The 25,247-nt window shown below is 36.4% G+C and overlaps 1 protein-coding gene across 5 annotated transcripts in view; it reads left to right on the forward strand.

Moving 5' to 3' along the window:
• MAP2K4 (mitogen-activated protein kinase kinase 4) overlaps positions 1 to 25,247 on the forward strand; it is a 143,525-nt gene that overhangs the window by 31,870 nt on the left and 86,408 nt on the right. For 3 of the 5 annotated variants that reach the window (XM_044004751.1, XM_044004747.1, XM_044004748.1), the window contains exon 2: positions 8,481 to 8,513. The exons of the other annotated variants lie outside the window; for them this stretch is intronic. In XM_044004751.1, coding sequence (XP_043860686.1) covers positions 8,481 to 8,513 — 33 coding nt within the window. The remainder of the gene's footprint in view (positions 1 to 8,480; positions 8,514 to 25,247) is intronic. 5 annotated transcript variants of the gene reach the window in all.

Here is a 25,247-nt window from a genome sequence, read left to right on the forward strand (position 1 = left end):
AGTTTATGGACCAAGCTTTTCTAGACGAGACAATCTTTTAACATCCCTACTAGCTCTTCTTTTTTTCTTTTCCTACTAGCTCTTAATCCACTGTTGTGAGGAGAGTGAAAGATTGGATTATTTATGTTCCTAGGACCAGAGGTGCTTAAGCCCCCAAACCAAAGCTTAAATGAAAATGATTTATTAACTATAAATAGTAATTTTTGCAGATAATGCTTTTTCCGCCTTTCCTTTCTTCTTTTATAGACATATTGTCATCTACTGTGAAGTTTTATTGATGCCTTTTTTATAAAATGAATTTTCAGATGCTTTAAAACTATAAAATGTAATGTAATCTTAACCTGCATTAAGAGGTATGCAGTATACAGAATTAGGGTGATATTGCTACTCTACTTAATTTGCCTTGGTCAGGCCATTACATTTTAGGAAATGGATAAGTTAGTGAGCTTCTAGATAAGGTCAAACAAATTAGCAAAGGCAAATCAAGTGTCCTATCATCAGATAACAAAAGCAACCTTGTTTTACATGTTGCAAAGTCCCTCCTCTATATGGATAAGTTTTCCTACCAACTTTTTCCCTTCAAGGTGTGAATTTTTATAGTGTAGGATGCATTAAGTATTAGAGATATTTCATTTCTTGATTGTTGCTTCTCCTTATTTGTCTATATATCCTCTTGCTTAGGCAAGACTTGAGTGATTACTGTAGCTTTAGATGGAAAATCATTTCTTTTAGGCAATAGGTTTTTTCTTCCATCTTTTCCTTATTTATATCCTCCCTTTTTATCCATCACCCTGTATGTAAAATTAATATCTGAACATTATAACACTGTCACTTCTGATTTGACTTTAGGGTACATGTCAGATATGAAGTAACTTTATTACTTTGAAGTAGGAGAGTAATAAAAAGATACTTGAAGTGAATACCTCAGAATTTGTTGACATTGGTTTGGCAAGTCTTTTTTCCTATAGATAGCACAAAAGTAACATTTAGTTTAGAGGATAAATTATACCACCTTTCTGGTTAAAGAGTTCAGATGAACAGGATTAGATTAAAAGAGTCCAAGTTTAAAAGAATAGAAAGTTTGTTAGAAAGAAACAATTCACTAACCATATAACAGGTTACACTGCATCATGATTATAGGAGTTTAAAAATAATCTTAGCAGGAAACATTGAAAAAGAATATATATGTGTGTGTGTATATATACATACATATATATACATACACATACACATACATATATATATATATATATATATATATATATATATATATATATATATATATATTCACAGAATATGCCATGGTAATCCTGAACAAACACAACTGAGTAGTAGTGATGGAAGTTTTCTTCAAGATTTTTAACATTTGCCTTTTCTCCTACATCTTATGATAGTTTATCTGCAATGAGATTTGCTTGTTGCTCCTTTTTATTTGTTAAGATCTAATGCTTATACTTTGTCCTCTTTTTTTCTTTCTTCCTTCCTTTCGCGGGGCAATGAGGGTTAAGTGACTTGCCCAGGGTCACACAGGCAGTGTCAAGTGTCTGAGGCTGGATTTGAACTCAGGTCCTCCTGAATCCAAGGCCAGTGCTTTATCCACTGCGCCACCTAGCTGCCCCCTCCAGTCTTTCTTAAAGTTTCTTTTAATTGTACCATCATTACCCCTGCCCTACCCTCCACTTTTTAAACTTTCTTCAAGTTTATCTTGTATTTGGCTTTACAATTCCTACTTAATTTCTTCAAGTGTATCAGTTATCCATTTAAGGATAGCATGTCCATTTGATTTATCTTAATTTTTTTTTCTCTGTGTGTATGATTTCTGCTGACTTAGCATTTTGAGTTGTTCCATGGATTATGTTGTGTGTATGTGTGTGTTTATATTATATATAACAGTTCTGTCCTTTCCCCCCTCCTCACACCTCATTGATTGATTTTCATTTATTTTAACTATTTTGCTACTCTTTGGTATTTCTGTATTCTTCTTTCTTTCTTTCTTTCTTTCTTTCTTTCTTTCTTTCTTTCTTTCTTTCTTTCTTTCTTTCTTTCTTTCTTTCTTTCTTTCTTTCTTTCTGTCTGTCTGTCTGTCTGTCTGTCTGTCTGTCTTGGCAATGAGGGTTAAATGATGTGCTCTGGGTCACACAGCTAGTAAGTGTCAAGTGTCTGAGGCCGGATTTGAACTCTGAATCCTCCTGAATCCAGGGCCAGTGCTTTATCCACTGCACCTCCTAGCTGCCCCCTCTGTATTCTTTTTTGAAGGGCATGAGCCCTCCAATTCCCTTAAAGTTTGGTTGACTGAAAAGGTTTCTCTGACTCTTGAGGTGTGGGAGACATTTAGTCCCACATTCTGTTCTAAAATATGAGGTATATTGTGAGAGAATGGTAGAAAAATCTGTATTGAAACAAAACTTCGATTTACTTTTGAGGTAATTGGGGTTAAGTGATTTGCCCAGGATCACAGAGCTAGTCAGTTTCTGAGACTGAATTTGAACTCAGGTCCTCTGATTCCAGGGCTGGTACTCTATCCACTGTGCCACCTAGCTGCCCCAATTTTATTTTATAAATACACTCCATAGTTGGTTATAAATTTGCTATTATCTTTTTTTTTTTTTTTTTTTGTGAGGCAATTGGGGTTGTGACTTTCCCAGGGTCATACAGCTAGTAAGTCTCAAGTGTCTGAGGCCGGATTTGAACTCAGGTCCTCCTGACTCCAGGGCTGATGCTCTATCCACGCTATTATCATTTTGTTCAAGAAAATGATGATATACAAGAAGTGTGAGTTTGACCCTAAGAAAAATGATGGGTGAAAATACAAATGTAAAACAGAAAGGAGAAGCCAATCATTCCCACTAGGCTTAAATGACTTGCTTGCTTAAATGCATCTAAAATGATTTGATTTGGTTTTATTTTTAATTTTTATAATTTTTATTTTATTTGTGATATATAATTATATTTTATACACATACCAAACATATATAATATACACAAAGACATATATTACATATGTAATGTAAATTTTCTACATTATTACATTTAGATATACCTAGATATATTCTAATACATATAACTTAAAATATTAATTAAATTACTAATTTTATTTCCTTAAACAACTGTTTTAAAAATAACAAATACCTATCAATTTATATAAATAATTTTTATGACAAATTTGTTTAAATAGAATTACTATATACATAATACCTAAATAACTCATAAATATACAACATATATATGTATATATATGTGCATGTGTTTATAAATACATATATACCTCTTGTACCCTTCCCAGTACACCCTTCCCCCACCTTTCCAGATTAAACATTTTTATTTATATTTTTCTATTCCAATATCTATCCCTCCCTTGCCCCCTCCTCTCCCACCTCTCTTAGGCAGTAAATAATCCGATATGGGTTATACATAAATGATCATGGAAAACATCACCATATTTGTCACTTAATCAAAGAATGTGAGAAATAGCATGCCCCAATCTGTTCCATCAATATCAGTTCTTTCCCTGGAGGTGGATAGTATGTTTCATCAGTATTCCTTTGGGATCATTTCATTGCTGATAATAGTAAAGTCATTTACAATTCTTCAAACAATATTGCTGTCCCTTCATAGAGTATTCTTTTGGTTCTGCTCGCTTCCCAGTACATCATTTCATACATGTCTTTCTAAGCTTTTTTGAAACTCTTATTTTTTCAGATAATTTATATAGTATTGGGATTAATTGTTCTTTAAAAATTTGGTATAAATTCACTTGTGAATCCATTTGGTCCTAGATATTTTTCAACTCATTCAACTTCTCCTTCAAAAACCCAGATGCTATACCACTTGGTGTATACCTGTTAAGTATTGATGTGATTTCATTGCCCATGGTATCTCTCAACAAAATATAGTTTCCCTCCCCATTTCTCCCAACTAGATCTGTTTTTGCCTTCGTTTTGTCTGAAATCATAATACCACTACTTTCCTTACTCCTGTCAAGGCATAATAATAGATCCCACTCCAACTCTCTACAGTCACCCTGCATGTATTACTTTGCCTCAAATGTGTTCACATTTATAGTTATGATGACTGACTGTATCTCTCTATGCTGTTTTTCATCTGCTCATCCTTCCCATTCTGATCTCCCCACCCTCTCCTTTCCCACAACTGCCTTAACTATGATCACTGCCTTCCCCAATATCCCTTCCCCTGTATCAGTCCCCCCCCCCCTTTGTCACTGACCCTCTCTGAACTACTCTATAGGGTAAGATAGATTTCTCTATCAAACTGAATATATTTGTTGTTCCCTCTTTGTGCCAACTTTGACGAGAGTAAGGTTTAATCTTTGCCCATATCCCCCATCTTCCCCTCCATTATGACAACCTATTCATTAATTCCTTCCTTCCTTCCTTCCTTCCTTCCTTCCTTCCTTCCTTCCTTCCTTCCTTCCTTCCTTCCTTCCTTCCTTCCTTCCTTCCTTCCTTCCTTCCTTCCTTCCTTCCTTCCTTCCTTCCTTCCTTCCTTCCTTCCTTCCTTCCTTCCTTCATTTTTGTGCCTCTTTGTGTATGTGTGTATGTTCACCCCATTTAGTTTATCCCTTCCTACTTCTTCCATGTAATTTCTTTTTAGTCCTTTATTTTATTTTCTATGGTGTTATATCAATGTCACCTTATGATCATACCCTCTGTCTACATATACTCTTTATTTGGGGGGGGGGCAGGGCAATGAGGGTTAAGTGACTTGCCCAGGGTCACACAGCTAGTGTCAAGTGTCTGAGGATTTGAACTCATGTGGAATCCAGGACTGGTGATTTATCCACTGTGCCACCTAGCTGCCCCTATATATACTCTTTCTAATCATTCTTATAATACATTTTTGTACATATATCAAAAGTACAGTTGTAGTTGAAAAATGTATTTGAGTTTTCTTTAGGACTGATTGTTAATTTATTTGTGCAAAGTCATAGAGCTTGTAGGAAGAAAAGCTAAAACCCTTCTCCTAGCTCCTAATCCAACACTTCCTGAAGTATACCACAGTGTGTCCAAATCAAGCATAACTTTTCAACTAATGTAGTTACTTTAGGAATGAATTTCAAAGTACACAGAAATAAGCCACATGATTAAGCATTATAATATTCCAAATTTAGGAGTAAAAGAGAGGTAAGACAGTTACTCAGACAGCTTACAGTTTCCTGGGGGCATATAACATGTACTCAGATAAATAAATTTAAAGTAATTTCAGGGGGAGAGCTCTTAATAACTGGGTAATCAGGAAAAGTATCTTGTAGGAAGTAACACCTGAAGTATGTCTTATAGTTATTTTCTTTTCTCTTTATATTTTATTTTGTTGTAAAAGTAATGAGCACCAAAAAAACCAAGAACATTTCCATATTGAAAAACAGAAAAGAAAAAGGATCACATATGAAAACACAAATTTCTTATAGAACTTGTTTTTTTATCCTCAGTTTAACAGATACTGAAAAAAAACCTTGCATTTGCATTTCCATTTCCATTATAGAACAAGAAGGAATTGTATATGAAACTGTAAATTTCTGTCATTTAGAGCAGTTTTTCTTTTAAAGTATAATAAATTCAACATGTAACTTTTAAATCTGTCATGCTTGCTTGTGATTCCCTCTGTCCTTTTATATTCTCTTTTTGGAACACTACCCTTCTCCCTCCTCCCTCTAAAACTCCCCTCTACTCTACTGCTTCCCACTAAAGGGAGAAAAGCAGAAATCTTCTAACAAATACACATAGTCAAGCAAAACAAATCCAAACATTGGTCATGTCCATAAATGTTTATCTTATAGGGCATCTTGAGGCTGTCATTTTCAGGACAGAGGTAGTATGCTTTATCATGTATTATTTTATTATAGTTGATCATTACATTGATCACAGTTTTTAAGTCTTTCCAAGTGATTTGTCCTTATTGTTGTTAGCTTGTTTATTGTGTGATGTTTAAAATCTAATGTGGGTCCTTACGTGTCCCCCCCCCCTCCAGTTTTGTGGCGGAAACTAGCTAAGATTTACTGATAAATTCAGCAAGAATTTAGGCTTTTACGTATTTATTAAAGTGTATTAGAAGTTATTGAAGAGAGGGAGGTTGAGAACAGATCTTATAGAATGGAAAATCCTAGTTTAGATCTATTTGCTATAGCCAGAGAGAAACCCTTCCTTTTCCTAGCAGCCCATGTGAATTTCTGCTGACAAGCTGATGTCCCTGATGAAAAGAGGCTGATTCAGTGAGTGAGCCTCACCTTCCTACTTCCTGTTTTCCTCCCCACAAGGGGAGGTCCTTCAAGCTCATTGGTTGAGGGTGGTCTCTTGTTGATGTAGTAGTCCACAGCCTCTGAGAACAACACCCCACTCAGGGCCAGTCAGGTGTGGTCTTGATTCAATCATCCTTAAGTAGGTTCTCAGTCAGTCTCTGTCTCACCCAATTCAATCAATTCCAAATCAGTCTTCAGGTGGGGCCCCTGGGCAGCTGCCAAATCCCTTTATCACAATTGAAAAGCATGACACATTTAACATGATACTTTCAACCTTCTTTTGACTCCTGGATTTGCTTCATTTCTCTTATGTATTTAAAATGCTTTAATGGCCATCTTTTTTTACCTTTGTTTTTTTGTTTTTTGTTCTGTAACCCTACCGCTAACTCCTCTGTCCCAAGTCTCTCCCAATAAAGGAAAAAAAGAAATACAGACCTTGTAATAAGGAAGCATACTCAAGCAAAACAAATCCATACATTTATGTGTCCAAAGGATGTGTCTCTAATTCTGTACTTTTTATCTATCACTCCATCTGTCAGGAGACAAGCAGTATGTTTCCTCTGGAGTGGTGGTAGGTTACTGCATTCAGTAGAGTTCTTTCAAATTTGTTTTTCTTTACAGTGTTGTTCATTGTATGATTTCTTCTCTTGGTTCAGCTCACTTCAGCAGTAAAGGTCATACAAGTCTTCCAGGTTTCTCTAAAACTGCCTTTTATAATTTTTTTCATAGATATGGTATATCCCATTCCATTCATATAACCCCAGTAAGAACAAAGGATATGAACAGGAAGTTTCAAAGAAGAAATCAAAAGCAATCAACAACCATGTGAAAAAATTCTTCAGATCACTAGTAATTTGTCAAATGCTTTTTTTTTTTTTTGGTTTTTGGTTTTTGGTTTGGGCAATGAGGGTTAAGTGACTTGCCCAAGGTCACACAGCTAGTAAGTGTCAATTGTCTGAGGCTGGATTTGAACCCAGGTACTCCTGAATCCAAGGCCAGTGCTCTACCCACTGCACCACCTAGCTGCCCCACTGTCAAATGCTTTTATTAAAACTACTGTACCTCACAGTAAAAATGACATAAAAGAAAAATTAGACTTTGTAAAAGGGGCTGTGGCAAGAACAGGCACATTAGTTCACTTTGAAATTGTGGATTGGTTCAGCCATTCTAGAAAGCAGTTTTTAACTAGATCCTCAGAATTGCTTAACTGTGCTGACCCTTTTACCTGGCAATGCCGCTAGTAGATTTATGCCCCAAAGAGATCAAAAACAGCGAAAAGACTCACAAATGCAGTAGTACTTATAGCTGCTCTTTGGAAATAAAAAGGGTGCCTGGTCATCAATTGGAGAGTGACTAAACAAACGAATCTTGAAATTATTTTAAGAGGTGGAGGTGAGGAGGGAGTGAACTTTTAGGCAATGTAAGGTGCATTATGTATCCAGTTAGTAAAGGAGGTGGCACATAGCATTCAGAGAAAAGTAAGGGGGACAGTTGGTGTAGAATTGAGAATGTGTGAAGGGGAGCAATATGAAATGTCTCAAAAAAGTAGGTGGGTATTTTATTTTAAGAGGGCTAAAATGCCAGTCATTGAAGGTTTTTCAATAAAAAACATCATTATTTACCTTAGAAATATTAATTTGGAAGCTATATAGACAGTGAACTGAAAAAATAGATAATGGAATCAAGGAGAACACCACAGTAATCCGGGAAACAGATGATGAGGGCCTGAACTGGGATGGTGAAAGAAAGGGATATTATATAATGTGAAGATAACTGGAGGAAGAATCAACAAATTAGGAACTAGTTGAGTGTTGGGGTTGAGGGAGAGGAAACAGTCAAAAGTGACTCTGAGGTTGCATGCCTGGGTGATTGGGAAAAAGGGAAGTTTGGAGGAGGGATGGAGTTTTTGGGATATTGAGGTAACTCAAAGTTTTAATTCCTAATCACTAATAACATTTAAATGGATTTGAAATTAAAAGTATGATAAAGTACCTTTGGACATATGTCCCCATTTACTGATGTGTAGATAATGCAAGAAATCTAAAGTTATGTTTTTAGGAAATTCCACATGTACAGTATTTCAGCTAACAAGAGGTAATGTGAACTGGTTTTCTGTTTTTAAAAACTATTTTATTGAAAGTTGAAAACTAAATGTCATGTTATTTTAATTTTGGTGTGATTCTTTGAATTACATTCAATGAACTGGAACTTATCTCTTTTACTTTAGGCTTTCAGATAAACTTCTGTGAAAAGGCACAAAGTAAGCTATACATTTTATAGTTATGCTCCTTTTTTTCATATCCATCTTGGTATTGGGAATGTGTCCACTATTATTTCAACTAACCAACCATGGCAATTTTACATGAATAGAGCTTCCATTTTTCATTCTTTTATCAATCACATTTTCTCTTAAGAGTTATTTATTATAAAAGTTTTTGCCCCCTATCTGTTGAAAATGTCACAACTGGAATGGTAAAATAGATGTGTATGACATTCAGATTGCTGATATTAAACCATAATTTTAGCTCACCAGTTATGACACACTTTTCTAGATGTAAATATAATCTTTTATGAATATGTAATATATATAATAGACTGTCAGATTGGTATAGATCAGAGTTTTTGAATATATACATTGTATATATTTAAAGCAAATTTTCTCAGAAAAATTTTGTAGCTATATCATAAAACTGATAGTTTAATTGTTGTGCATATTTTCAGATTTTCTTTTTGCTAGTTTGTGATAGGAAAACAACTATCCCAAAACAAGATATTGGAATTCTTTTATCTAATTAGAAAAGCTTAAGTATTCCATATCTTAAACCCCCCCCCAAACTAAACTAGTTTAAGAAAAAGGTTATTATATTCGAATTTTAAAATTTCAGTTATGTAAAATATGGTCTTAACAAACTACTTAATCGAGATGAATAGAGGAGACAGACTTTCTTCAGCAGCACCTTTCTCCGTCCAATTCCCCACCTTGCCAGAGGTTTCAGAATAGACTGTAACCTTAGATATTGAGACTATTTCCACTTTCCCCATCTCACCCAAATGGCAGAAGGTGGTTTGTGATATATAAAGCTTTTAAATATATTTTTATAAGGATTTAATAAATGATGTACAATCAGTGTCTATTACCTCTTCTGCAATACTATCCTTGAGTTTTTAACATTTCAAATTAAAACTTGATACACACTTGTTTTTTAAATGAACATTTTTACACATACACAAATCCAGTTTAAGTAAACAAACAACTGGACACTGTTCTCATCATCCCCCCAAGACAAATTACACCCAAACATTACTTTTTGAACTTTAAGAAATACCACCAACTCTTCTTCCCTTCCTTCCCTTTTTGTCCTGCATGAGTAGTTAAGTTTTCCTTTTGTTTAAATTACAGCAGGAAGGTTTTTAAAAAATGTTTTAAAAAACATTTTATGTGTGTTACTGTCAAAAACATCAAAGACTGTACCAAGATTTGGCAAGGTATTTTAAACTGAGGCATTTTAGTATCAACAACCTATTCATCTATGCCATTGGACTCTCATCATGGGAGGGGATGATTGCAGATGGTCATTAGCAGCAATTTTTTCTCCCCTTACCTTCCCCTAATTGTGACAGGTGCAGTGGATAGGTTGTTGGACTTGGAGTCAGGAAGACCTGAGTTCAAATCCTTCCTCATACTTAGTACTAGTGTAACTCTGAGCAAGGCGCTTAACCTCTGCCTCACTTTTTTCACCTGAAAAAGGAGGGTATTGGACTTGATGGCTTCTGAAAGATCCTTCCAGCTCTAAATTCCTGATCCTATGACTACTAAGTTTGGTATTATGTGAGTCAGGAAAGTCCTGGGATCAAGCAGCAAAACCAGTTAGTTTCCATAGTTATATTATGAGAGAGGTGCCTATTCATTGCTACCTCCAAACAGTAATGTTTGCAACATAAAACAGTTCCTCTACCCCTGGCTCCTCATTTTCATGAGGAATTTCTCTTCTTTCAGTGATTTTTCTTCTTCATCCAGGTCTCCAGTATTTTTATTGCCAAGTGAGTTAGCCTTTCTTGTTATTTCCTGATGGTGTGGTTTTGGCATATTTCTAAATTAGCTTTATATCAGGTACATATTAAAAACAGCCCGATTGCTTAGATGTGTGTGGGGTGTGCCATGACTCAAATGGGAATGGATAGTCTGAAGCATTGAAGCATAATGGAGAAAGGAGATGTTGGTGATCATAGCACTTTTCTTTTTCATGACCTCTGTATTTAAGGATCTGGCAGCAGCACCACCTGCTCTGGGTAAAGCTATAGACACACCAGAGATCCCCCATGATAGGCATTCTGAATCTTTCGTGTCATAGACCCTTTTGGCAGCTTGGTGAAGCCTGTATTATCAGAATAATGTTCTTAAATGCATAAAATTAAATTCACAGGATTACAAAGGAAACTAGTTATGTTGAAATACAGTTACCAAATCAATGTATTTTAAAAATTGACAGGTTAAGAACCCCTGTCTTAATGGAAAAGAAATAGATGAAGGAGGAATTGGAAGAAGCTAGCCAGCCATAAATTTGGAAGTCAGTCAACAAACATTTCTTAAGTGCTTACTATGTGCTAAGCATTGTGCTGGGGACATATAGAGAATCATGAAACAGTCCCTGACCTCAAGAAGCATATATTACAGTGGAGATAGCATATAAATAATGAAGTATGTGAAAGACACAGACAATAGATGAAGGTAATCTGAAAGGGCAAGAGGATTTGGGAAAGGGCAACAGATTGGGAAAGATCTCTTGAAGAAAATGGCATTTGAACTGAGTCTTGAAGAAAGCCATGGAAACTATGAGGTGGAGGTGAAGAGGCAGAGTGTTTTAATCACAGGAGACAACCATACAAAAGCATGGAGTACTAAGTGAGCCAAGTGTCTTGTTCTGGAAACTACAAATAGACTAGAGTAACTGGACAGAGTGTGTGGAGGTAGAAGAGGGTGTGAGAAGGCTGGGAAAATAGGAAGGGGCCAGGATATGTTTAAGTGTCAAACAGCAGACTTTATAGTTGATCTTGGAGGTGACAGCGAAGCTAGTAGAGCTCATTGAACAAGGAAATGATATGAACAGAGCTGTGCTTCAGAAAAACTACATCATCTGCTTCATTTTAAAATTACTTGCCTCTGCAAATATTTCTTTCTGGTGCTGGACCTGTTGATCCATTTTAATTTGTATAACTGTGTTTTGAAAACTTAAAAGTCAAATTTCATTTTTATATTTCATTTTTCTGTTTGCATTGGAAGTTAGGTATAATTTTCTTTTTGTTGGTTAAAATGGTCACACAAAATAGCTATATTCCTTTTTTTTTCTTTCGACACAAATCTCAGCAAACTTACAATCCCTTCACATAATACAATATCTAAAAATAAGGAATTTGAAAAATTAGACATTAGAAATTCTGAGAAAATGAATTTTCTGCCCTGGTTTTATTGAAACCATTGTTTCTACTGTTATCTTCAATGAGTGGAAAACTTCTAAAACAAAAAAAAAACAAAACAAAAACCCTCCAACTCTTCCTCCCAAAAAACCCCTTCAGAATAAAATTTTAGTTCAGTATCATATATCCTTTTTAGATGATGGTATTTAAAACCATTGGCCAGGTAAAGGGAATTTTGGTGAGATTCAGAATCACTGCTGAAAACTCAAGGTTAAAAATAATACTTTGTTATTCCTTAAAATGACTTATAAGACATTTTTGATGACTAATGGAAGCTCTGAAATTTTTTTTCCTCATCGTCTGACTTTCATATAACTTCTATTCTTTATGTTGTTATGTTAATTAAAAAAAACACCACCACAATAACTTATTACAAGTTGGTGAATTTTATTGGAGAACAATTATAGTTTGGGATTGCACAATTTTTTTCTGGGCACTAAATTTCTTTAGTAGTTCAGTAAAAGTCTCATTTTGTATGCCTTTTTATATGTATATTTATGTATATATTTTTGCTTATATTACAAGAAAGTAATAAATGCTTTGCTGATATTGAGATTTTTATGAAGTTGGAATATCAGGTGGTAAACATGGTTAAATATTTAAAACAAATTTTCTGAAAAAAATTGTGTAGAACCCTTAAAATTGGTATTATGATGGTTTAATCAATTGCTGTTTAAGAATATGTTGCTATTGTGTATAAAGATAATTTTATGGCTTGTGGCAGATTTGGATTACCACATAATGGTATTCAGATCAATGTGGTTAATTTGTGCTTCTCATTCTTTTGCAATATAATTTGCTTTACCTTATAAAATAAGAATTCTTTAGGGCTCTGATTCCCAACCATTGGCCTTTGGGTTATTGCAAGGAGTTCATCAATCCTTCAATAAGCAAACATGCTTTTTGCATACTGAATACATATCTTGCACGTAAATATGATGCTAGATTTCAAATATATATAGATGCTTATGTGATTAATGAAATTAAAATCAGTATTAAAAGCATTACTGAATTCATAGTAACCTTTTGGCATTCCTTTATTTTTTCAATCAATATATGTGAATAGCATAACTACTCTCATCCAGGTTGGGGGTGGGGGGAGTTCATAGTTTTTGACTTAAAGGGTCTGTCATACTCAAAATTTAAGTTCAGATTTTCAGATATGTCAAAAGTAATTAGGTAAAATTTTCTCAGGTATGCTTTTTCTTTATGAATTACACATCTTCCAGTTTGGATGAGAATTGTGCACTGTCATTAATGTTACATTAGATACTTTTCATTCTGCAGTTTCAAGAGCAAATTATAAATGAAATATGTTACTGAATAAGAGATTGTCAGTTTTGAGTTTGGTTTGTGAATTTAAGAAAGGATTTGGTTTTCCTACAAGATGTTGCATTTTAATTTATACAGTCATAGATTTCTTTCTTTTTTTTTTTTTAATTTTAGCAGGGCAATGGGGGTTAAGTGACTTGCCCAGGGTCACACAGCTAGTAAGTGTCTGAGGCCGGATTTGAACTCAGGTACTCCTGAATCCAGGGCCGGTGCTTTATCCACTGAGCCACCTAGCTGCCCCCCAGTCATAGATTTATAAGGCTCTTTTTTTTAATGCTATACTTCATCAGAAATCTGAACCACTGTTGGCTCAAGAGAAAACTTTGGAAAATCTTCAATTTGTAGACAGCTTTTAGTGATATGTTTTAGTATTTCATTTAAAAAATACTATGTTAATTGGGAATATTTGGATATGAACAGCTTGTTTGAGGGGAAGTATGCTGTAGTTGAAAGTGTGCTAAACATAGAGTCTAGAGTGACCTGGGTTTAAATTATACCTCTGGCTTCTGCTAGCTGTATGACCCTTTAGCATTTCTACAGTTAGTTTCCTTTTCTGTAAAATGGTGATAACAACGCTTATGGTACCTACTTCATAGGATTGTTGTGAGAAGAAACATGATAATATATGGACAGTGCTCTTCAAAAATTAAAGCATTATATAAATATTAACTATCACCATCACCACTACCACCACAATCATCATCAACATAATTTCTTTTAGAGACTATCTGGAGAGGTTAGTATTCTACTTGTTATCCTCTTTAAAAAAAAAATGATTGCTATTTGTATAGCTATTTACACAAGTTCTGGGTAAGCAAAATATTATTTACTAATATTATACCAGTAAAGTATTGACCACATGTCTCCCATGGTCTCAGACCATGTGGTAGAGAAAGCAGGGAGAGAGCTTCATCATGCCAATTAGTGAAAGCAGAAGAAAAAGCCCCAAAAGACCCATGCTGTCTTCCAGAGAGAGTAGCACGTGGTTTCAAGGAGATCCAAAAGAGCTCAGAAGACCTAGAAGACCTTGAGAAGACCCATGCTGTCCTAAAAGAGAGAGAGAGGCATTTGTTTTCCAAGGGTTTTTATCCTCTTTTGATAGGCAGGTTGATAAAAGCTAATTGGTTAGTGTTATTCAATTCCATTGGTTGACATGATTTGAAGGTGGTCTATTATATTAACATGAACTCTAGAGATGACATCAGGGAAAAGAATGCTAAAGATTCTCACTGAAGTAGGCTCCAGGCAAAGTCAGTGACTATATGTGGTTTAATCCCAACAGTCCTTCAGTGATCTAGACAAAAGAATATCTCCATTTCTTTTGTTCCCTTGGGTTTGTCCGAGATGAGATTTGTTGAATTTTCTCCTGGAGAACTGACTGTACTGGTTTGGGGGAGGGGGAGGGGGAGGACAAAGATGCACAAAACATTGAAAAACTGATATGTGGGTCTCCCAAGAGATCCATCATTAATAATTGTTTTCTCACACCTCCCCTTCTTTGTTAATAAAATCACCATCATTCATCTTCACATAATTCTGCTTGATATGAAAAAAATGACTGAAAGAAGTGATCCTTCCTTCCTTCCTTCCTTCCTTCCTTCCTTCCTTCCTTCCTTCCTTCCTTCCTTCCTTCCTTCCTTCCTTCCTTCCTTCCTTCCTTCCTTCCTTCCTTCCTTCCTTTTTCTCTCTTTCTTTCTTTTTCTCTCTTTCTTTCTTTTTCTCTCTTTTTCTTTCTTTTTCTCTCTTTTTCTTTCTTTCTGGCAATTGGGGTTAAGTGACTTGCCCAGGGTCACACAGCTACTAGTAAGTGTTAAGTGTCTGAGGTTGCATTTGAACTCAGGTCCTCCTGACTCCAGGGCTGGTGCTCTATCCACTGCGCCACCTAGCTGCCCCGACTAGATTAACTTTTAAGATCACTTATTATCTAGCTCACAGTAACACCAAGTCCTTTAGAAGCAATGAAAATTAATTTGGACATAGATACTCCTGTCTTTTTTCCTCTTGTGGGTTCCTTATGGCAGGGAGCTACTTAGTTCAGATCAAGCAGAAATAAAAATTGGTGATTATTTATGTTAAGGGCTAAAATTCTAGCTAAACTGTCTAAAATATCTAATGAGTGGTCGCCAATAAATTATAAACTTTAGCAAGAGTTAGACTTTTAAGCATTTATTAAGGAGAATAAGAATTTGGTAAAGAGAGAGAAAAAGGCCTAAATTCCTAGCTATTAAAGGGAGAGCACATTTCTAGCTCCGCTCTCCACCAGAGTCCAAAGGAAAGAGCCCGAGACTCAGCGCCAGTCTCTTCCTTCCTCCTCCCACTAGTCTGCGTCACTTCCTCCCCGCCAAAGAAAAGACTCCTGGTCTTGCCCTCAAAGACCTTCGCTTCATGGGCAGAACTCTTCTACAGTAAGTATCCAGCAGGTGGCGTTATTCCAATCGTTACATTTATGGAATTTTTTCATAGGGGGCCCAGAATTTAGACTCACCTAGGAATGGTTGCTGTCAAGAACTCCGTATACTCTAAGCAAGTAGGCCTTTTTTAGAGTTGTTTGGAAAATGGAACACTTCAAGCACTAGGAAACCAACTTGTTCCAGCTCACATCTTTATTTTGATTGCTTCATCTGTTTATCTCAAAAGTTAAAAATATTACCAGATCATCATTCTGATAATCTGGAAACATTCACTCTTGCTTTGGATTGAATATGTGCAGTAGTATCTGTATTATAGAATGGCAAAATACATTGCCGGTTTCAAAGCAAGATTTTTCTAATATCATCTTTTCAGGGAAGAGAAATAATTGTGGACTCAAAGGAAAAATATAGTCCATTTATGTAGAATTATTGTGAGATAATTCTTGGTCTCCTTTGGGAAAGTTAAGCAGGGCCTGAAAATACCCATAACCCTCCCAGTATACGAAATACCCCACTGAGCTCTTCACAGAACCATACAACTTTGGAGTTGGAATGGATTATTAGTAGTCATCTAGTTTGTTATAACACTCATTTTGAAACTATCTAATTCTATTATCATTTAGTGCATCTTCCCATCTTTTCCATAAGAATACAGTGAGATACTTTTTCAAATACTTTATGAAAAATGAAACTACCAATTTAAGTAGATATTTTTTAAAAAATTAGTATGGCATGACCTGTTCTTAATAAAACCATACTTCCTCTTTGAAAGTACTTCCTTTTCTAGATATTCACTTAACTATTTCTCTAATGATGCATTCTAAAAATTTCCCAGGAATTAAAGTCAAACCCGCTAAACATCTCTTTCCTTATTTGAAAACTGGGATTTTTTTCTTTTCCAGTGTTGATATGCTTCCTCATTCTCCACAGTCTTTCATGTATCATTAACAGGGTCTCAGAAATAAAACCTTCCGATTCTTTCACTACTGGATATGTAATTCATTTGGACCCAGGCACTTAAATTTATCCAGGGCAGCTAGGTGCTCTTATCTAATTACTTGTTTGGCATATCAGTTCCTATCAGTCATTTTTTTTTGTGTTTATGCTGTTTTAAATTCATCTTCTGTTACCTGCTGTTGCTTGTCTCTTGCAACATCTTTTAAAAATCCAAGTTGGTTAGGGGCAGGTAGGTGGTGCAGTGGATAAAGCACCAGCCCTGGATTCAGGAGGATCTGAGTTCAAATGCGGCCTCAGACACTTGACACTTACTAGCTGTGTGACCCTGGGCAAGTCACTTAATCCTCATTGCCCAGCCCCTCCCCCCCAAAAAAAATCTAAGTTGGTTGCTGAGTTCCTTGTGCATCCACATTGGTATCTTAAGACAAATCTCATTTTTCTTCTTATCAGAATTATTTCCCTTTGTGTCTTCACAGAGTTTTATTATTTTGAGCAAATTTTCTATAGCTATCAGGAAGGACATACCTTAGGCGTGGCTGCTTAAAGAGATAACTCCAAAAGTCAGGACCACCACTTCTCATTCAAGCCTTTCCCCACCCCCAAAGGGAACCTAACATTTTCAGGTGGTCACCCCCATCCATCCCTCACCATCTGTCCTCTATAAAAGCTTTTGCCTTTCTTCTGTTTGAGAAAAAATGTTTCTCAGAATCATGTTGTCTCTAAGCCATATTCTCCCCTTGAGGTGAAGTCTTTGACTTCCCTCTTGGTCAGTCTCTCCGGCACCCAAACTTGGGGCACAGGATCTTCCTCTCTTCTTTCATATATTCTCTCTCTCCTGCCTGACCCTTGCCAGCACTGGGCTTTTCCACACAACAGGCAGAGGTGTCTCCCTCCTCATATCCTACCATTGGGTTTAATATCTCCTTAAATAGGACAATGTCTGGGTAAAGATTTAAATAGCCATAAGCCCATAGGGCAGAGAGGGAGTGTTCCAAAGGATTCCCCTTTAGGGTGAATCCTAAAAGATTAGGTGTCAGAAATATGGGGGGGGGAAAGAGGTGGTAGGGGTCCTTAGCTATTCTTTAAAGAATTACACCTTTTATATACAATCTGATTAGAATAAAAAGGTCTTTTATTTGGATACTGGAGAAAGTGACCAAGAAGGAAGTCAAAGACTTCACCTCTAGGGGAGAGAATGGCTTAGAGACAACTTGACTCTCTGAGACACATTTCTCCTGAAACAGAAGAAAGGCAAAAGCTTTATTAAAGGACTGCTCTTTAATATAGGGTGAAGTAATCCTAAAGGCACAGTCTGGAATGTACCCTAGATTCTGGGTGTATTTCCAATGGTTTAGAGTGGGGATAGGTGAGATTTCACGAAGCTGATTATATTTATTCCTACATTTGGAAAAATGCAGCATTTTTCCCCCTCCTGGTTTGTTTTTGTTTTGTTTTTCAAGAAGCAATTGGGGATAAAATTTTCCTTTGACATATACCAATTAGATGATTAAAGGCAAGTCACTTAACCTCTTAGTTTCTGAGTCTAACACTTTAAGTTTCTGATAAAAGGCTGCTTTATATTGGTGGTGGGAATTTCTATATTTCTTATCTTAAAGACTATGTTTTATTTAAAGTTGAACTATTGACAGTATCAAAATACTTTGTAAATTTGAAGCATTCAGAACAAAGTAAGCCTTTTATATTTCCCTAGTCAATTCATTACCTTATCCCACGCACCACAGCAGTTTTCTAAAACCCCTTCATTTTTCCTTAAACTTCTCACAGATCGTCCTACTCCACTCTTTCAGCTGAGAACCTTGCCACATGTTTCACTGAAAGCTTTGAAGATTTTTGCCAAGAGTTAATTCTTTCCCCCCTTTCCTCATCTCATAAACTTCAGATGCATTCTGCCACTATCTTCTCCTTTTCCTCTGTCTCACAGGAAGAGGTAGCCAATCTTGCTAAGGCAAACCCCTCTACCTGCACAAGTGATGCTATTCTGATCTTTCTTCTCCACCAGATTGTGCCCTTTATCATCTCCACTCTCTTACTTGTCTTCAGTCTCCCCTTGTCTACTGGCTGCATGTTTTTTCTTTTTTCTTTTTTGCAGGGCAGATGAGGGTTAAGTGACTTTCCCAGGGCCACAGCTAGTAAGTATCAAGTGTCTGAGGTCGGATTTGAACTCGGGTCTTCCTGGATCCAGGGCCAGTGCTTTATCCACTGCACCACCTAGCTGCCCCAAAAGATGGTGTTTCAGAATGGGATTTGAGTTTATGTGCCACACCTAGGAATGATTCACTCCTTCCCAAGGATGGAATATATCTGACAAAGGCTGATGAGATTGTGTTTGTTTGGATCTGGCCAATCTTATTATCCTCCTAACATTTTTATTTCATTTATTTATTTATTTTTGTGAGGGCAGTGAGAGTTAAGTGACTTGCCCAGGGTCACACAGCTAGTAAGCATCAAGTGTCTGAGGCCAGATTTGAACTCAGGCCCTCCTAACTCCAGGGCCGGTGCTCTACTCGCTGTACCACCTAGCTGCCCAAAGCTTGTCAATTTTAATCAAGAGAGTAGTCCCCCTTTTCTCCTCCTACCTTCCTACCACTCTGGTACAGGCTCTTACTCTTGGTTGGTCTCTTGGCCACAAATCTCTCCTCACTCCACTCCATCCTCTATTCAACTGCTAAAGTGATCTTAAAAGTAAAGACTAAGTTTTGTATTTAGTGAACTCCTATGACTCCCAGTCACCTCCAGGATCAAATATAAAGTTCCCTGTTTTGGCTTTCAAAGAAAGCCCTTATAACCCATCCCATTCCCCTTTACCTTTCTAGTCTTCCTACACCTTATTCTTCCCCATGTACTCTGAGATCCAGTAACACTGGCCTTCTTGCTATTTCTTCCACAAAACATTCCATCTCCATCTCCAGACTCCAGGTACTTTAGCTGCCTGTCTCTCATACATGCAATGCTTCCCCTCCTTTCCACCTCCTGACTTCACTAGAGTCCTTCAGGTGCCATCAAAAACCTGACCTTCTATAAGAAGGCTTTCCTAATCCCCCATAGTACTAGTGCCTTTCCTCTGAGACTACCTTTCACATCCTGTATGTAAATTATTTATACATAATTGTTGGCATGTTGCCTCATCCATTGGAACTTTAACTCCTTGAGAATAGGAAATGTTTTTTGGTGTGCATGCACACACACATGTGTTCTGTGTCTTTGTTTTGCATGTCAAGTACTTAGCACAGTGCTTGGAACATAGTAGTCTTTTAATAAATGTTTATTGACTAATAAGTGATTATGATAATAATACTGATAATATGTTAATAATGCTACTAATAATGTGATAATAAGACTAATAGTGCTGATAACAGCAGTTTGAGTTGTTTGGAGGTTTTGAAGACTTGGAGAGCTGGAAGGAGACATAGATGGTAGTAAATGTTAATGATTTGGAAAATAGTCAGGGGGGGTAATATCTAGAATTAATATTCTTCAGAGCTAATTAAAGGTCCTAAGAAATCAGTAGTGGTCAAACCATTTTATGTGTTGTAAGACGTTTCACTAGTCTTGGTATCCAAGCCTAATGACCATCCAATTCCTTTGGGCTGGATATGTGCATGAAATTAATCACAGCTGCATATCCAAATAGTTTTTATATGAAGACTTTAAACATAAGATAATTGTAGTTCTAAAAGGCAATTAGAATGCTTCCAAGATTCCCTAAAGCACAATTTAAAACTAGATAGCATGCCTACCTAAGGTGGACTGATTCAACTAGGAAGTACAGTGGATTAGAGCCATGGCTCTAGAGTGAGGAAAATCTGAGTTCAAATTCTGACCCTGGGCAAGTCACAACTTTCTGTTTCCGTTTTCTCATTTGTAAAATGGGGATTTTGCCTGTTATTCCAGTTATCTTTTGATATCCTACTTTAGTGTTTCAGTCCCCTATAATGAATGTGTCTTTTAAAAAAAAAGTTATTTCTAGAAGATCTCATAGGTGTTCATAGAACTGATTGAATTTGGCCTTTTCACCATCAGTGGTTGGAACATAGACTTGTATTACAGGGATGTTGAATGGTTTTACATATGAAGAATGAAATGATTATCTTTCTCTTATATTAATAACCAGTTATCAAATTAGGATTGAGGTTTTTTCCCAGGGATCATCCCTGTAGGCAAACAATCAGTATCTAAAGGACATTGCTGATAGATGAGATTGTTCAGGAACTGTGAACATCCAGAGAATCTAATCTAGGTGAATTCCAGCCTCAGGCTCTTGACACCCTCTCCTGACTGTGCCCCCCCCCCCAATATTGTTTAGTGGAAGTGGTCTGGTTGGAGATGGATGCCTTTGTCTAGAGTGTTGTCATAAGCTGAGTCTTATGATCAATCCACAGTTCTCAGCTGGAGCTGAAGGTTTTAGGCTGACATCTTGGTCCACCCCCTCATTAATTTTTTACCAGTCAGGGTTGGTCTCTGTCTGGGGTTCCCATTTCTCCAAAGGCATTTATGCATTCTTTATTCTTCATGGTTTTGTCTTTGGCTACAGAGAGAGACCCCTGATCATCAATTTATTGATTATTTGCTAGCCCATCAATGAATTGATTATTTATTTATTTTTTTGGGTGAGGCAATTGGGGTTAAGTGACTTGCTCAGGGTCACACAGCTAGTAAGAGTCAAGTGTCTGAGGTCGGATTTGAACTCAGGTCCTCCTGAATCCAGGGCCCTAGCTGCCCCATGAGTTGATTATTAATTACCCAGAAACTCTGTGTCTCAGGTGCTTCAGGAAACTGAGGCAGACAAAGGTTAAGGGACTTGCTCAGTCACACAGAAAGTGAAGCAAGAAGAATGTCCTGATTCTAGGCTCAGCACTCTTATCCACATCACTACTTAGCTGCCATGTTGTGAAAACACTGTATGTGTAGAGGGGAGGCAGAAGGTCCATTTTTGCCTTTTTTAAAGAATGTTTTCAGTAGTTATATTATCACCTTTTATTCCTTTTATTAAAGGTAGAAAAAACCCTATCTCTCAAAAAATGAAAGGATTCAATAAACATTTATCATGTTACTCGCCCATCTTAAATTTAAAATAGCTCAAGTATATTATTATATGTCTTCTGAATCCTAGGAATAAAAAACCCACAAACCAAGGAGCTCATGTTTTACTGAAGGCAAACATATAAAAGCAAACGTAAGTTAATTTGGAAAGCAAGAGAGCACAAATTAAATGGGGGACCAGGTGGTATTGGGGTTGAGCCTTTGAAGGAAGCTAACGATTTATTGTGGAGCGCTGGGCAAGTTTCAGGGATGAAGGACAGTCTGTGTGAATGAATGCACAGAGGTAGGTACATGAAGGGGAATAATTTTTTTGTGTGTATGTGTGTGTGTGAGGCAGTTGGGGTTAAATGACCTGCCCAAGGTCACACAGCTCGTAAGTGTGTCAAGTGTCAAGTGTCTGAGGCTGGATTTGAACTCAGGTCCTCCTGAATCCAGGGCCAGTGCTCTATCCACTGTGCCACATAGCTGCCCCGGGAATAATTTGAACTAAGAATTAGAAAACAGGAAACTTGGGAAAGGCATATTTAGGATGACAGAATTGTTTTAGATCTGTTTAAACATAATAAATAAAAAGGCAAGGTTTTCTAAGTCAATATATGGCTGTAGGAATCTGTTTCCATTAGATTTTGCTATGGTCTAACAGCATGCTTAGAACCCAAACCACTCTGTCTATGAAGGTCCATTTTCATTTTAAAATAAGGTTTTATTGATTCTTTTAAAATATCACCTGTATTTCCCAGTGTATGTTGACTCATGCTCTCTCCTAGTATAACAAAAAATGTAAAAAAGATTAAAAAATAGTTCCAACAAAATTTAACAACACATTGAAAAAAAGACTGACATTATATGTAGTGTTCCAAACCTACAATCTCCTACCTTCTAAAACGAAGATTGGGAGCTATCTTTTCACAACTCTTCTTTTGAGGCCAAGCTTGGTCATTATAATTCCATAATATTCAGTTTCTCATATTCTTGTTGTTTTAGTCATTATTAATATTGTTTTGTGGTTCTATTTACTTCATATCCATTTATGTCTTACCATGCTTCCCTGTTTTTATCATATTCATTGTTACTTATATTACATTAATATTTCATTACATTCATGTACAATACACATTATCTAGCCATTCCTTACTCATTGGGATTCTAATATGTTTGGAAATCCTTGCTATTATAAAACTAAAATGCCAGTATAAATATTTTGATGAATACAGAAACTTTCTTTTTATTTTTAACCTCCTTATTTATATATACCTAGCAGTGGAATCTCTCGGTCAAAGTTTAGTAATTTTCTTTAGTTGCTTTTCAGAATGGGTGGACCAATTAATAGCTATGCTAACAGTGTATTAGTTTGCCTGTCTTTCTACAATTTCTCCAGTATGGACTATTCCTAATTTTGGTTACTTTATCATTGCTTTGTATGAGGTGAACCTCAAAAGTGTTTTGATTTGTAGTTGTCTTGTTAGTAATTTTGGAGCATTCTTCCATGTGGTTGTCAATAGTTTGCCATTCTTTTCAGAATTTTTTGTTTCTACTCTTTGATAACTTATCATTGGAAATGTTTTTTGGTCTTACATATTTGTGTTGGTTGCCTATATTGTATATCAGACCCTCATCAGGGAGATTTGATTCAGTGGTTTTCCCCTCCCTCCCCCCCATTTCTCTTTTTTATCCTAGTTAACATGATGGTGCAAATAAATGCTTTTCCACTTCATGTAATCAAAATTATCCATTTTATCTTTTATGATCAGCTCTATCCAGTCAAATATCTATTGAGCACCTACTATGTGTCAGATGCTGTGCTAAATTTTGGGAATACAAAAGGAAACAAATATTCCCTGCAGGTGTCTCTCTGCCTCAAGTGTTTTCCCACTTCATTCAGCTGCCAAAGTGATTTTTGTAAAGCACATATCCAACGACTTCACTACCCTACTTGGTAAACTCCAGTGACTTCCTATCAATTCAGTTATTGTTCAGTTTGTGTCTGATACTTTTTGACCCCATTTGGGATTTTCTTGGCAGAGATACTGGAATGGTTTGCCATTTCCTTCTCCAGTGGATTAAGGCAAAGAAGGTTTAAGGTGATTTGGCCAAGGTCACACAACAAGTGTCTGAGGCCAAGATTTGAACTTAGGTCTTCCTGCTCTATCCACTGAACCATCTAGCTACACCCCTAGTGCATAGTAGGCCCTTAATGTTTATTCATTGATCTCTCTCTCTTCATATATATGTATGTATATGTGTGTGTGTGTGTGTGTGTGTGTGTGTGTGTATACACACACATGTAAAAGACACATTCAGGATAACTTGGAAATATTCATCTGGGGGAGGTACTAACGAAGGTAGAATTTTAAATAGGACCTGAAGGAAGTCAGTGAAGTCAGAAGATAGAGTAGGGGGATAGCAAGTGAAAATACAGAATTAAAAGAGGCTTCTATTACTTCTTTGATTAAAGCTTTGTCACTTTTTGGTTGTATAACCTTTATAGTCATTGTGTGAGCAATTTGTGGGTGCTTCCCATCTTTCAGTGTCTCACAATCTGAGAAATCTCTTAAGAAATCTTATCTAAATTTTATATCTCATCCAGTGATCTGAACACAGTAAACACATGATATTCAACATAATTTATTGAAGTCTGAAGAAAGGAAGCATTGAGAACCTGACAGTTTAAGTGGTCCTTTCTTGGCACTCAGTCATTGACAGTTCTTTGTTTTCTGTCCCTCTTCAACAATCATTCTTTGACCTTTTTCTCCATTAGAATTTGAGATCTGCTATTATGATTTTTTGTTTTCACTCCCACCAAAAGGGACAAAATGGAAACTCACTTCTTTAGTTCTCTAAACATAATCTGTTTTGCACAGTGTTTCTGACAAAATAATTTTTTTTTCAGGTAAGACAATGAGCTGCTTTTTGTAACAACTGACTATTTAAAAATATATCACCTAATATCAGAAACAAACTTTCACACTATTTCCCCCCATTATTCATGGAGGAAAGATAAGTGTTTACTCTCTTAGCTCAGTAAAACAAAATATTCCAACTTTAAAAACAGGTCTTTTTTGTTCGCATAAGGATTTTAAACACCTCTTGGATTAAAGTAATTATTTTTACATTTAGACATTGTAGGTATTCTCCTAGAGACACATTATCCTTAATATGAGCAGCCCTGAAGAGTTCTCTGCAGGCCATCATGCCAGAGGGTCTAGTCCTCTCACCTCTGGCTCTAAGAAGCTTTAGCCATGCACAGTCACACCACAGTAAAACCATCTCAGCACTTAGGCTGAGGGTAACTGACAGGCCTCAAACCCGTCAGTGAGTTAGGGGAGATGTCTACCCTAAATATGGGAACACTTCCCCCTGATGAATGGGTGGATGAGAACTATTTTTTCCAATGGCCATGAAGGCTGCTGAAATGCAGGTGGTATGGAGTTCTTAGATCTTGGTCAGACATCAAATACACCAAGGTCATCTACCATATTCCCAGACCATTTTCAGTTGTTTTGACTTTCTTCTTTCCACTAGACTTTGATGACTCAGGAAGTGAAAGAGAGACGGATGATTATGTGTACTCTGCCTTACTTAAGTCCAATTTACACACAAGTCAGGACATCACCCCATGATGTTATTGGTCTTCTTCAAAAGCAAAGCATAAACAACAACATTCTAAGTATAGGCAAATGACCACAAGCAAATAATCTTTTAGCACTGAACATATAAATCTCAATGTGTAGAATGACAGAAACATATTCATAAAATGT

Source organism: Dromiciops gliroides, chromosome 4, assembly GCF_019393635.1.
Source record: "Dromiciops gliroides isolate mDroGli1 chromosome 4, mDroGli1.pri, whole genome shotgun sequence".
NCBI classification, from domain to species: Eukaryota; Metazoa; Chordata; class Mammalia; order Microbiotheria; family Microbiotheriidae; genus Dromiciops; species Dromiciops gliroides.